At 42.4% G+C, this 15765-nt stretch overlaps 1 protein-coding gene across 5 annotated transcripts in view; it reads left to right on the forward strand.

Moving 5' to 3' along the window:
* Window positions 1-15765, forward strand: part of PDE5A (phosphodiesterase 5A) — a 505280-nt gene that overhangs the window by 84636 nt on the left and 404879 nt on the right. For all 5 annotated transcript variants that reach the window (XM_073639709.1, XM_073639717.1, XM_073639690.1 and 2 more), the window contains one exon: window positions 2425-2998. In XM_073639709.1, coding sequence (XP_073495810.1) covers window positions 2425-2998 — 574 coding nt within the window. The remainder of the gene's footprint in view (window positions 1-2424; window positions 2999-15765) is intronic.

Here is a 15765-nt window from a genome sequence, read left to right on the forward strand (position 1 = left end):
CATTTATTTTTCAAGAGGACAATGACCCCAAACACACCTCCAGGCTGTGTAAGGGCTATTTGACCAAGAAGAAGAGTGATGGGGTGCAACGCCAGATGACCTGGCCTCCACAGTCACCAGAACTGAACCCAATCAAGATGGTTTGGGGTGAGCTGGACCGCAGAGTGAAGGCAAAAGGGCCAACAAGTGCTAAGCATCTCTGGGAACTCCTTCAAGATTGTTGGAAGACCATTTCCGGTGACTACTTCTTGAAGCTCATCAAGAGAATGCCAAGAGTGTGCAAAGCAGTCATCAAAGCAAAAGGTGGCTACTTTGAAGAACCTAGAATATAAGACATATTTTCAGTTGTTTCACACTTTTTTGTTAAATAATTCCACATGTGTTAATTCATAGTTTTGATGCCTTCAGTGTGAATGTACAATTTTCATAGTCATGAAAATACAGAAAAATCTTTAAATGAGAAGGTGTGTCCAAACTTTTGGTTTGTACTGTATAAGTCCTGTTTTCTTACAAATCAAACTTCACATTTATTTAGATTGTTAAAAGAGTATATACATAGGGCAGGCCAGGGATATGAACAGAACCAACATGTTTTGGCTCTCAAGCCTTAATCATGGTCTATTTGCCTTTTCAATGTAATTTTTCCATCGTAGCCCAAATACATGTGACATTTATCAGTGACATTTAGCTTGCAGTATTCGACATGAAGACAATAATCTAAGTACACAGCATGTAATAATATTTCACTGTATGAAAACAAAGGGCTGATGTAAGGTAGTAAACAAGACAGTAGTTAAATGAAAGGGAATCATTCACTTCCTCCTAATTTGGCTAAGAATATGTAAACAGAAAAGCAACAGGCTAGGATATTCAATTTATACTAATGACAAGTCCCTTAAATGAATCCTGAATTAACCGGCCTTTTTAAAGGGGATCTGTCAGCAGGTTTTCGTACTCCAAACTGATGTTAGGTTGCTGTAATGCAGAATAAATTTATACCTGTGCCTTATCATTCCTTGATTCCGTTGCAGAGAAATCATTTGTCCAATTTTTATGCTAATGAGCCACAATAGCAGGGCATGGCACTACACTTATAGCTCTTCAGCCTCTCTTGCTTTCCATCCACCACTCCCCCCATTCCGACCCCCCATCACTGACTGACAGGCCACTCTTCTCTGTGACTTACTCCTCCTCCCAAGATCTCGTACAAGTGCCGTCATTGCTGGAGGCGGCTCCTACGCAGTAAGGACCTGATGGCTTTGTGAGAGTTGGACTATCGATCTAAGCATGTGCCACCCCTCAGAGTGACGCCTATTGTGTGAGACCTAGGGCGGGGGAAGAGTGATCTGTCAGTCATTGTATATAGCAAGCTATAGATAGGGAAAGAGCAAGAGAAGCAGAAGAACTGTGACTCATTAGCATAAAAATTAGACAAGGGATTTTTCTGCAATGGAATGAAGGATTGATAAAACAAAAGTATGGATTTATTCTGTATTATAGCGACCTAACATATATGATATCAGTTTGGGGTACAAAAAAAACTGCTGACAGGTTCCCTTTAATACAAGTAAAAAAAAAGTAACTAACATGAAGAATTATGTAAAAAAATGAGTTTTACAATATATTGGCTTGTCAAGGTAAGGAGGCTTATTCGCCATGCAATGCTCCTCTGGGAAATTTAATATGCAAATTGCCTCTTCAGATTGCCTCTCACCTAGCCAAATCAGTTCTCATACTTTGCACTGATGAGGGCCAACAGCCCGAAACATCGTGTCTGCAAATTGAGATTCTGATTTGGCTTTTATCCTAAATCATATTGCACGACTCGTTAAAGGGTTGATTGTGGCTTGTAGGATTGCTGCTTCCAATAGGTGGCGCTATAGAGTACAAGTCCTCTTTTTCTCTGAAGAGGCAATTTGCATATTAAATTTCCCAGAGGAGCATTGCATGGCGAATAAGTCTCCTTACCTTGACGTGCCAGAGCTGGTGGGTCACTCTCCATAAGGAGAAATGTTACCCCTTAGACCTCAGTCCAGAGCCTCTTACCTAGCCAAATCAGTTCTCATACTTTGCACTGATGAGGGCCAACAGCCCGAAACACCGTGTCTGCAAATTGAGATTCTGATTTGGCTTTTATCCTAAGTCATATTGCACGACTCGTTAAAGGGTTGATTGTGACTTGTAGGATTGCTGCTTCCAATAGGTGGTGCTGTAGAGTTCAAGTCCTCTTTTTCTCTTAAGAGGCAATTTGCACAATATATTGGAAAAGAATGGTTACAAGTATAAAAAGGTTAAGAAGGACATGGCCAGTGACCGTTGTAAATATTTAATGCTGCTCTCCTGCTGACACATTTCAGTGTTCATTTGTCATCGCTTATGTGCTTTCATCACTAAAATATTTATAACTTTATTTCCACTTTTCAGAGAAATGGTCAATGCATGGTTTGCTGAAAGAGTGCACACGATACCAGCAACAAAGGACGGAGCGAAAAGCAATACAGAAAATAACCAGCAGGCTTCTTCTTCTGAGAACGCCATCCAAGGGGCACCAGTGAGAAAGATCTCCGCTTCCGAGTTTGATAGGCCTCTCAGGCCACTCGTAGTCAAGGACTCTGTGGGCACTGTGACATTTCTTGCAGATTCTGAAAAGAAGGAACAGATGCCTCTACAAACTCCCAGTTTAAATAGTGCAAGTGATCAGTGTTCACGGCTTCTGGAACTAGTGAAAGATATTTCAAGCCATTTAGACGTTACTGCCCTGTGTCATAAAATTTTTCTACACATCCACGAACTGATATCGGCTGACCGCTACTCGCTTTTTTTAGTCTGCGAGGACAGTTCCAATGAGAAGTTTTTGGTTAGTAGGCTTTTTGATGTAGCAGAAGGCACAACATTGGAGCAGGCTTCAAATAACTGCATCCGTTTGGAATGGAATAAAGGAATTGTGGGCTATGTGGCAGAATATGGGCAACCCTTGAACATAAAGGATGCTTATAAGGTAATTAAAGAGAAATCAACCACAAGTTACCATACAGTCTGCAAAATAACTATGAAGCATGTTGTATATGGTTTGTAATTTTGTACAATTCTTACTAAGTATAGGAAATATGTGAAGTGGAATTGGTGTGCGTGTGTGTATATATTTATATATATATATATATATATATATATATATATATATATATATATATATATATATACAGTACAGACCAAAAGTTTTGCCACACCTTCTCATTTAAAGATTTTTCTGTATTTTCATGACTATGAAAATTGTACATTCACACTAAAGGCATCAAAACTATGAATTAACACATGTGGAATTATATACTTAACAAAAAAGTGTGAAACAACTGAAAATATGTCTTATATTCTAGGTTCTTCAAAGTAGCCACCTTTTGCTTTGATGACTGCTTTGCACACTCTTGGCATTCTCTTGATGAGCTTCAAGAGGTAGTCACCGGGAATGGTCTTCCAACAATCTTGAAGGAGCTCCCAGAGATGCTTAGCACTTGTTGGCCCTTTTGCCTTCACTCTGCGGTCCAGCTCACCCCAAACCATCTCGATTGGGTTCAGGTCTGGTGACTGTGTAGGCCAGGTCATCTGGCGTAGCACCCCATCACTCTCCTTCTTGGTCAAATAGCCCTTACACAGCCTGGAGGTGTGTTTGGGGTCATTGTCCTGTTGAAAAATAAATGATGGTCCAACTAAACGCAATCCGGATGGAATAGCATGCCGCTGCAAGATGCTGTGGTAGCCATGCTGGTTCAGTATGCCTTCAATTTTGAATAAATCCCCAACAGTGTCACCAGCAAAGCACCCCCACACCATCACACCTCCTCCTCCATGCTTCATGGTAGGAACCAGGCATGTAGAGTCCATCCGTTCACCTTTTCTGCGACGCATAAAGACACGGTGGTTGGCACCAAAGATCTCAAATTTGGACTCATCAGACCAAAGCACAGATTTCCACTGGTCTAATGTCCATTCCTTGTGTTCTTTAGCCCAAAATTGTCTCTTCTGCTTGTTGACTGTCCTTAGCAGTGGTTTCCTAGCAGCTATTTTACCATGAAGGCCTGCTGCACAAAGTCTCCTCTTAACTGTTGTTGTAGAGATGTGTCTGCTGCTAGAACTCTGTGTGGCATTGACCTTGTCTCTAATCTGAGCTGCTGTTAACCTGTGATTTCTGAGGCTGGTGACTCGGATAAACTTATCCTCAGAAGCACAGGTGACTCTTGGTCTTCCTTTCCTGGGGCGGTCCTCATGTGAGCCAGTTTCTTTGTAGCGCTTGATGGTTTTTGCAAATGCACTTGGGGACACTTTCAAAGTTTTCCCAATTTTTCACACTGACTGACCTTCATTTCTTAAAGTAATGATGGCCACTTGTTTTTCTTTACTTAGCTGCTTTTTTCTTGCCATAATAAAAATTCTAACAGTCTGTTCAGTAGAACTATCAGCTGTGTATCCACCTGTCTTCTGCACAATACAACTGATGGTTCCAACCCCATTTATAAGCCAAGAAATCCCACTTATTAAACCTGACAGGGCACACCTGTGAAGTGAAAACCATTTCCGGTGACTACCTCTTGAACATCATCAAGAGAATGCCAAGAGTGTGCAAAGCAGTCATCAAAGCAAAAGGTGGCTACTTTGAAGAACCTAGAATATAAGACATATTTTCAGTTGTTTCACACTTTTTTGTTAAGTATATAATTCCACATGTGTTAATTCATAGTTTTGATGCCTTCAGTGTGAAGGTACAATTTTCATAGTCATGAAAATACAGACAAATCTTTAAATGAGAAGGTGTGTCCAAACTTTTGGTCTGTACTGTATACACGGTATATATGTATAATCATTTCTACTCCACATATTTCTTATCCTCAATTTTAATTCAGAATTAGTATTATTAAGGATAAGAAAATGTGAAGTGGAATTGATATACAATAGTGTGAAAAAGTATTTCCCCCCTTCCTGATTTCTTATTCTTTTGCATGTTTGTCACAAATGTTTCAGATCACAAAACAAATTTAAATATTAGACAAAGATAGCACAAGTAAACAGAAATTGCAGCTTTTAAATGAAGGTCTTTATTATTAAGGGAAAAAGAAATCCAAACCTACAGGGCCCTGTGTGAAAAAGTGATTGCCACCTAAACCTAATAACTGGTTGGGCTACCCTTAGCAGCAACAACTGCTATCAAGCATTTGTGATAACTGGCAATGAGTCTTTTACAATGCTCTGGAGGAATTTTGACCCACTCATCTTTACAAAACTGTTGTAATTCAGCCACATTGGAGGGTTTACGAGGATGATCCGACTTTTTAACCCCTTTACGACTTTGGACGTATGAGTACATCCAAGGTCGCATCCCCCTCTTTGGCAATGAACCCGCAGCTTTCCGGGCACATGACAGCTGATCCACTCGCAGTTGTTAACATGTTAAATGCCGCCGTCAAACTCCAACAGCGATATTTAACATGGCCGCACGGAAGCGCGTCATAAACCACGCCCATCGGCATGGCGTCACATGATCGCAGGGCACTGATGGGTTGGCATGATGGGTGCTCATCTGCTATGAGGGTCGCCCAGCGATCGGCGCTCATAGCAGAATAGCACTTTTGTTACAGCCTGCTATGTGTAACACAGACGATTAGACGACCGCAGCTTCTAGTCTCCCATGTAGAGTATTGAAGCAAGTGTAAAGTAAAATAAATATGTTTTTAAATATATTAAAAAAAAATATATATAAAAGTTCAAATCATTCCCCTTTCGCGCCATTCAAAATAAAACAATTAGAAATCAATCAAATATTGCCCGATCGATCAATATAAAAAAAAGGATTAATTCAATTGGTAAATTTCGTAACAAGAAAAAAATCAAAGTGTTTTTGGTCACCACAACATTGCATTAAAATGCAATAACAGGCAATCAAAACATCGCACCTGTACCAATATGGTACCAATAGAAACGTCAGCTCAGCGCTCAAAAAATAAGCCCTCACCCAGCCCCAGATCAAAAAAAATGGAAACGCTACGGGTCTCGGAAAATGGCGCCATTTATTTATTTTTTTTACAAACTTTGGATTTTTTTCACCACTGAAATAAAAAAAAACTATACATGTTTGGTATCTACAAACTCATAATGACCTGGAGAATCATAATGGCAGGTCAGTTTTAGCATTGAGTAAACAATTGTGGAATTGCACTTCATTTGCAATTTCACTTTACTTGGAATTTTTTTCCCATTTTCCAGTACATGATATGGTAAAACCAATGGTGTCGTTCAAAAATACAACTCGCCTCGCAAAAAATAAGCCCTCACATGGCCATATTGACGTAAAAATAAATAAGTTATTGGTCTGGAAAGAAAGGAAGCAAAAAAGGACAACGCAAAAATGGAAAATCCCAATGTCGCAAAGGGGTTAAGGTCATGCCACAGCATCTCAATCGGATTAAGGTCATTACTTTGACTAAGCCACTCCAAAGTCTTAATTTTGTTTTTCTTAAGCCTTTCAGAGGTGGACTTGCTGCTGTGTTTTCGATCATTGTCCTGCATCATAACCCAAGTGCACTCCAGCTTGAGATCACAAACAAATGGCTAGACATTCTCCTTCAGGATTTTTTAGTAGACCACAGAATTCATGGTTCCATTTACCACAGCAAGTCTTCCAGGTACTGAAGCAGCAAAACAGCCCCAGACCATCATAGTACCACCACCATATTTTACTGTTGACATGATGTTCCTTTTCTGAAATGCTGTGTTACTTCTATGCAAGATGTAATGGGATATACACCTTCCAAAAAGTTCAGCTTTTGTCTCGTCAGTCCACAGAGTATTCTCCCAAAAGTTTTGGCGATAATCAAAATGTTTTCTGGCAAAACTGAGATGAGCCTTTATGTTCTCTTTGCTCAGTGGTTTTCGTCTTCGAACTCTGCCATGCATGCCATTTTTGCCCAGTCTCTTTCTTATGGTGGAGTCATGAACACTGACCTTAACTGAGGCAAGTGAGGCCTGCAGTTCTTTGGATGTTGTTGTGGGGTGTTTGTGACCTCTTGGATGAGTCGTCGCTGCATTCTTGTGGTAATTTTGGTCAGCCGGCCACTCCTGGAAAGGTTTACCACTGTTACATGTTTTCACCATTTGTGGATAATGGCTTTCACTGTAGTTTGCTGGAATGCCAAAGCTTTAGAAATGGCTTTATAACCTTTTCCAGACTGATAGATCTCAATTACTTTGTTTCTCATTTGTTCCTGAATTTCTTTGGATCGCAGCATGATGTCTAGCTTTTGAGGATCTTTTGGTCTACTTGACTTTGTCAGGCAGGTCCTATTTAAGTTATTTATTGATTGAGAACAGGTGTGTCAGCTTCCCAAAGATGTGATAAACCTCGGTTAATTTATGTTTTAAGGGGGGGAATTACTTTTTCACACAGGGCCCTGTAGGTTTGGATTTCTTTTTCCCTTAATAATAAAGACCGTCATTTAAAAACTGCATTTTTTGTTTACTTGTGTTATCTTTGTCTAATATTTAAATTTATTTTGTCATCTGAAACATTTAAGAGTGACAAACATGCAAAAGATAAGAAATCAGGAAGGTGGCAAACACTTTTCACACCACTGTATATATGTGTGTGTAATTTTAACATCCCAGCGTAGATTTATTCTTACCTGACTCTTTGTGTGTGTATATCTACAGTATATAATTGTTCAGTACCCATAATTCAATGGATTTCACAACACATAAAGATATAACTACAGTATATAATACTTCTATTTTTACCCCTTAACAACATAGAAACTTTTTATTTTTGCCGTTTCGTTTTTCCCCACTCTTGCTGCAAATGCAATAACTCTTTTTATTGTTCTGTCGACCTAGCCGTATGAAGGTTTCTTTTTTGAGAGACAAGTTGTATTTTTACCATATAATGTAGTGAAAAACTGGAAAAATGACTCAGCCAGCTGTTACCACTTGCTCTGCAAATCTTACAACTAGCTGTGTTCTACGTGACTGCTGTCTCCCTGGGCATGCGCCATGCACCAATGAAGCCAGGGTGTCTTCCATACCTTTAATTTACATATTAATGTAAGGTCTTGTTTTTGCGGCATGAGTAGTAGTTTTGCATGACATCGTTCATTTTAGTGTACAATGTAAAAATTGACTATCGTTTGTGAATCCCAGCCATAGGCTTGGTTTCATAGGTCTCGTAACATAGCATACACAAGGAGCTCTCAGATAACCCCAGGCTGCCAGGACATTCGATCAGTATCACGTATTCATGTCAAGTGGGGAGTATGAGGGCTAATAGCAGTTTTTAACTACTTACAATGAAGGAAATAATTATTTGATCCCTTGCTGTTTTTGTAAGTTTGCCCACTGACAAAGACATGAACAGTCTATAATTTTAAGGGTAGGTTAATTTTAACATTGAGAGATAGAATATCCAAATAATAAAACAAGAAAATCACATTGTATAAATTAGATAAATTTATTTGCATTTTGCAGTGAGAAGTAAGTAGTTGATCTTCTACAAACCATTATGAGTTCTGGCTCCTACCGACCAGTCAGACGCTCCTAATCAACTCGTTACCTGCATTAAAGACAGCTGTCTTACATAGTCACCTGTATAAAAGACTCCTGTCCACAGACTCAATCAGTCAGACTCTAACCTCTACAACATGGGCTAGACGAAAGAGCTTTCTAAGGATGTCAGGAACAAGATCATAGACCTGCACATAGATGGAATGGGCTACAAAACCATAAGTAAGACGCTGGGCGAGAAGGAGACAACTGTTGGTGCAATAGTAAGAAAATGGAAGAAATACAAAATGACTGTCAATTAACATCGATCTGGGGCACCATGCAAAATCTCACCTCATGGGGTATCCTTGATCATGAGGAAGGTGAGAGATCAGCCTAAAACTACACAGGGGGAACTTGCTAATGATCTCAAGGCAGCTGGGACCACAGTCACCAAGAAAACCATTTGTAACACATTATGCCTTATAGGTTTAAAATCCTGCAGTGCCCGCAAGGTCCCCCTGCCCAAGAAGGCACATGTGCAGGCCCGTCTGAAGTTTGCCAATGAACACCTGGGTGATTCTGTGAGTTATTGGGAGTAGGTGCTGTGGTCAGATAAGACAAAAATTTAGCTCTTTGGCATTAACTCAACTCGCCGTGTTTGGAGGAAGAGAAATGCTGCCTATGACCCAAAGAACACCGTCCCCACTGACAAACATGAAGGTGAAAACATTATGTTTTGGGGGTGTTTCTCTGTTAAGGGCACAAGACTACTTCACCGCATCAATGGGAGAATGGATGGAGCCATGTACTGTAAAATCCTGAGTGACAACCTCCTTCCCTCCGCCAGGACATTAAAAATAGGTTGTGGCTGGGTCTTCCAGCAAGACAATGACACAAAACATACAGCCAAGACAACTAAGGAGTGGCTCAAAAAGAAACACATTAAAGTCATGGAGTGGCCTAGCCAGTCTCCAGAACTTAATCCCATAGAAAGCTTATGGAGAGAGTTGAAACTCCGAGTTGCCAAGTGAGAGCCTCAAAATCTTAATGATTTAGAGATGATCTGCAAAGAGGAGTGGACCAGAATTCCTCCTGACATGTGCGCAACCCTCATCATCAGCTACAAAAAACGTCTGACTGCTGTGCTAACAAGGGTTTTGCCAAGTATTAAGTATTAAGTGTTGTTTGCCAGAGGAATCAAATACTTATTTCTCACTGCAAAATGCAAAAAAAATATCTTATTTATACAATGTGATTTTCTTGATTTTTTTTTTGGATAATCTATCTCTAAATGTTAAAATTAACCTACCCCTAAAATTATAGACTGTTCATGTCTTTGGTCTTTGTCAGGGGCAAACTTACAAAAACAGCAAGGGAGCAAATAATTATTTCCTTCACTGTATATAAGACTGCCATATTTATTGGCAGTGACAACTGCAGGAGTTAATTTCAGGTTACAGAAGTTACATTGTTCTGTATGGAGTGGTCTCAGCTGTTGGGTTCAAAGAGTTAATAGTAGCCTATGCTGTACTATATAGACAAATAATATGCTCTTTAAAGGAATTGTCCGTTGAAAATTAGTTATCACCTCTTTAATTTATTTAGCTTTGCTTATATTGCATCATCATATTCTGCAGCGCTTTACAGACATTATCGCTGGCCTCTTTGGGGCTCACAATCTAAATTACCCATCAGTATGTCTTTGGAGTGTGGGACGAAACCCACGCAAATACAGGTAGAACATACAAACTCTTTGCAGATGTTGTCCATGGTGGGCTTTGAACCCAGGATCCCAGCACTGCAAGGCTGCCCTTTCCCAAGGATAGGTGATAACTTATTGATCTGTGGCTTCCTACTAGTGAGACCAGCTTATCCTCGTTAGAATGTAGCTCATGTTTAACTGATGCCCTATTTATTACCTAAAGATCTGCTGGACCTTTCTGTGATCGGTAGTCCCATAGAGTATGACTAGAGCAGCAGTAAGGCCTGCATAATGGCAGTTCACTCTAACTGGGATAAAAGTGCCTCATAGGGGATAAAAATGACCCAATTTGACAATCCGTGCAGGATCAAGCAGTCTGACTCAAACCAATCAATAAGTTATCAGCTTGCCACTGAAAAACCTGCTCTAAGCTATGGCAGAGTCTGATCTTCTTTCCTTTGAATGTTGCTACCTGCTTATGATTGGTCAAAATCATACAGGGGCAGAAGTACACACCCCCAAGTGAAAACTGTCTGATAACACAAAAAGAGATGACAAATACTTTCATTACTTATATCTCCACAAGGAAGAGGCAACGTTTTTTTAAAAAAAAAGTTTTCTTGTGCTCTGCAGCCACTATTACATCAAGTGTCCAATTCAACATGAAAAATTTTGTGAATGGTCTTCTTTAATGAAGCACACGGAGTCATTTTAAGTTCAGACATCATTTTCACGTGATGAGAACCTAGCTTAATCAATGGATCAGTTAAAAAATAGTGATGAGCGAGCACTAAAATGCTCGGGTACTCTTTGCTCGGGTCGAACAAATTGGAATACTCGGGTGCTCGACCCGAGCAACGAGCCCAATATAAGTCTATGAGAAACTCGAGCATTTTTCAGGCGGCTCCCCCCAGCGGTCTGCAGAGGGCCTAAAAATTGCCCAAATCGATGGGAACAGTGCTCAAATGACATGGGACCAGCATGGGGAAGACCCCTGGAAGCATTTCTGACTCCCAGGTCACTGCTGTCAACAACGTTGTCAGAGGTATTACGCCACTTTTACAGACTCGCACTAAAACATACAAAAACAAATCCAAAATGGATTTTCCTGGGAAATATGTTAAGGAACATCCTTTCCAGGGTAATGGCTTGTATATAAGGCAAAATAAATAACCAAAAACAAAAATACTCCTCCACTCCTTGGGCTATGTTCACACGTAGCGTTTTTTATGCTTTTTTGCACTTTTGCATTGCTTTCAACCAAGACAAATGCATTCACTGGGAAATGTCATTTTAACATTTTACAACCTTATCTGGCCTTGTGCCGTGTGACACATTATCAGACACATGCATACAGTGCTGAAAAGACATGGGAACAGCATGGGGAAGACCCCTGGAAGCATCTCTGACTCCCAGGTCACTGCCTAAAAGTGTGCCCATCATAAGTGATACTTGGCGCATGCGAAGATGCCTCCCGCCATGCACCTGTCGTTGCAGACTTGCAACAATCACTGTCCACGTCCTTGTCCCAGTGCAGCGTTCAGTTGTCCCTACCCCATTCCTTGGAATGCAAGCGCAAGTATTTCAGCCAGCCACCCACCCACCCACAGGCTGCAATACTATACTGCCAAATTTTTGACAGCTGCTTTCACTTGAAATGTGGCCTTTTAGACTCGTGGAGGCGGAAGCTGTCCACAATCTTATGGTGGTGGCGGCCGTGTATCCATACTCGGTCCCCAGCCGCCACTATTTCTCCCAGTATCGTCTCCGCCTTCCACAAGCACGGGTCCCACCACATTACCCGTGCCCTCCCCAGTGCATTTACTGGGAAGGACCACCTAACCACAAACACGTGGACAGGTGAATGTGGCCAGGGATGGTACGGAGCCAGTCCACAGCTTTTTTTTTGCTGAGAGTTGTATTTCACCAAAGCCATATTCTTTAGCTCGGTGAAAGAAATGGCATAGAGGGAAACTGTATCTACACTGGGTGTCATTTCTCCCAGGAAGTCCTCTAATGCAGCTTGTTGCAGAAGCAATGGCAGCCCGTCCAACATCAGCTCGCACTTGTCGGTGGTGCTTTGACTCACAAACATCTTTCTTTGCGCATTTAATTTCATGACTACAGAGTTGGGCAATGGCCTGATCTGCAATCCGGTTTGAGAAATAACATGCATAAGCACTTCCGATACACATTAAAAAAGCAGCCATAGAGTGTCCGGGAACCTTCCCCCCACACTTTTCTCAGACAAGGCTGCTTCTCGGCAGGGCTGGACGGGCCCACCAGAAAACCAAAGACACCTCTGGTGGGCCCTGGCTTCTCCTTCAGGAGAGTTCATAGTGCCAAGGTGAGGCCATGATGATGACTGAGGCCACCATCTGCTTAGTTTTCTGTTGCTTGGAATGAAAGCGCAAGTATGCAGCCAGCCACCCACCCACAGGCCGCAATACTAAACTGCCAGATTTTACAACATTATCTGGCAATGTGATGCGTGACACATCATCAGACACATCCTATTTCATTTATGATGGAGGGACTCTGAAAGTCACAAAGCCTATTGTTATAGGGCCATCAGGCGGCCCTTACTATTCTTAAAAGGCCAGTAGTCTGCCCTCGCTATTGTTAGAGAGACATCAGCCGGCTATGCTTTGTTGTTCCCATTATTAACGAGTCGGTCTCCTATACTGTTATTGCGTATTAAGTGACTGCAAGAGCTGCCAAAAATTCAGACACAACCCAATACTCCTTTGAAGAGACATAGAGGAGGGTCTCAGTAAAAAAAATGTTCCCATTATAAAGGAGTGGGTCTCCTATAGTGGTAATGCCAATGCTGTGACTGCAAGGGCTGCCAAAATTTGGGAAAAAACCCACTAAGAATTTAAAGACACATAGAGCAGGGCCACAGTAACGAGTACGACATGTTACCATTAGAAAGGAGAGAGTTTGCTATACAGTTATAGAGTATTCAGTGAGTCCAACGGCTGACCAAATTTAGGAAAAAACCCACTAAGAATTTAAAGACACATAGAGCAGGGCCACAGTAACGGGTACGACATGTTCCCATTAGAAAGGAGAGAGTCTGCTATACAGTTATAGGGTATTCAATGAGTCCAACGGCTGACCAAATTTAGGAAAAATCATACTAAGAATTTAAAGACACATGGAGCAGGGCCACAGTAATGACAAATTCCCATTAGAAAGGAGAGGGTCTCGAATAGTGTTGGCCTATGCAGTGAATACAAGGGCTGCCAAAAATTGTGAGGCACTCCAATCATCCTTGGAAGAGACTTAGAGGGCCTCATAAAAAAAATGTTCCCATTAGAAAGGAGCTAGTCTCCTATACTTGTAATGCCCATGCACTAAGTGTATTGGCTGACAAACATTTACCCCTGGGGGGTATAAATGAACATACTGTCTAAAAAATTTTTTTACGGGCATCATAAACACCCTTTAAAAAAATTATGTGGGTGTTGCGTCACGGACCATGGTCACCCTGGTGATATAGTGGTGGAGAATGAGGAGAAGGAGGAGGACAGGAGCAAGTAGACAAAATCAGGAAGCGTATACCCATGTGTGGGTGTGAAAAGGTGCATGTGAATACACCTCCCAAAAAAAGACACTGGATTTGAGTTTATGTTACGCTGCTATCATTCGGTGGTGTTGAGAAGTCTGGCCCAATCCAGCCCTTCTTCATTTTTATAAGAGTCAGACTGTCGGCATTTTCAGTTGACAGGGGGATGCACTTATCAGTTATAATTCCACCAGCGGCACTAAACACCCGCTCTGATAAAACGCTGGCAGCAGGGCAGGCCAGGACCTCTAAGGCGTAGAGAGACAGTTCATTCCACGTATCCACCTTGGATACCCAATAATTATAAGGCACAGATGAATCACGGAGGATGTTGGTACGGTCGGCAAGGTACTCCCTCAGCATCTTCCCAAACTTTGCACTCCTTGTGAGAGTACCCCGCGCCTAAGGGCTTGTCGATGGGAGGGGCTGAGAAAATTCTCCCAGAACTTTGACTGTGTTCCCCTGCCTCTGCTGGATTGGAGTTGTGTCTCTCTCGCCTGTAGTCCTTGGTTGTCCAACAAGCTATGACCTCTGCAGCCAGCGTTTTCAGTTGGGATTTTTTTTTATAGTTCCGCAACAAGGGCCTTCTGGTACTGCCCCATTTTTGTAAACCTGTCCGACTCAGGAATAAGAGATATAAGGCAGGGCTGTGTGTAATCACCCTGTATGGTTCCTTGCTCCATCTCATCGTGCTCCGCCTGCAATGCATCTTCTTTGATCGTGAGCAGAGAGTGTTTCAGAAGACAGAGAAGCGGGATGGTGACGCTAATTATGGCGTCATCGCCGCTCACCATCTTGGTGGAGTCCTCAATGTTTTGGAGGATGGTACATATGTCTGACATCCATATCCACTCCTGAGGTCTTATGTGTGGAGTCTGAACTGAATACTGACGGCCTTGTTGATGCTGGTACTCAACAACTGCCCTCTTCTGCTCACAAATCCTTCCCAACATCTGCAGTGTAGAGATCCAACGCGTGGGGACATCACACACCAGTCTGTGAGCCGGAAACTGCAAACGCTGCTGAAGCACTGCAAGGGCGGAGAAAGATAGAGATGACTTTCTAAAATGGGCACACAGGCGGCGTACTTTGACAAGCAGATCTGGCAGGTCCGGATAGGATTTGAGAAATTGCTGAACCAAGAGGTTAAGCACATGGGCCAGGCATGGTACGTGTGTGAGCTCGCCTCGCCTCAGAGCCTCCACCAGGTTCCGGCCATTGTCACACACGACCATGCCTGGCTGTAGGTTCAGCGATGTGAGTCACAGATCTGCCTGCTCTTTCAGAGCTGTCCACAACTCTTCAGCATTGTGCGGTTTGTCACATAAGCATATTAGCTTCAACACAGCCTGTTGCCGCTTGGCCGAGGCAGTGCTGCAGTGCTTCCAGCTTGTGACTGATGTGGTCATTTCGGAGATGGAGGTTGAAGAGGAGGAGGCTGAGGAGGATGAAGTGCAGGAGCTGTATACTGTGGGGGCAACCTTGATTGACCTAGGGCCTGCGATCCTTGTCATCGGGAGGACATGTTCCGTCCCAAGGTCCGACGCTGCACACCGGGAGAAATAGTGGCAGCTGGGGACCGAGTACCAATTACTGAGGAACGGCCGCCGCCATCAGGTTGCGGAATGCTCCTGTCTCCACAAGCCTAAAAGGCAACATTTCTAGCGCAATCAGTCTCGAAATGTGGGAATTTAGTAGTGTTGCCTGTGGGGCGTTGGCTGCGTATTTGTGCTTGCGCTCCAAGGACTGGGGTATGGACAACTGAACGCTGCGCTGGGACAAGGACGTGGATGTGCTTCCTGATGCTGCTACTTGTGCAATGTGCAATGACAGGTGCAGGGAGGAGGCATCTTCGCATGCACCATGGACAGGGGATTGGCTTGCATGCACAACAGCAGAAGAAGCAGTGGTGCCACACGCAGACACTGTTCCTGGACCCTGGGGTTCGGCCCACAAAGTCGGGTGCTTTGCT

This window comes from Phyllobates terribilis, unplaced genomic scaffold (genome assembly GCF_046119375.1).
Source record: "Phyllobates terribilis strain yellow unplaced genomic scaffold, ASM4611937v1 Scaffold_1__5_contigs__length_1240528914, whole genome shotgun sequence".
NCBI classification, from domain to species: Eukaryota; Metazoa; Chordata; class Amphibia; order Anura; family Dendrobatidae; genus Phyllobates; species Phyllobates terribilis.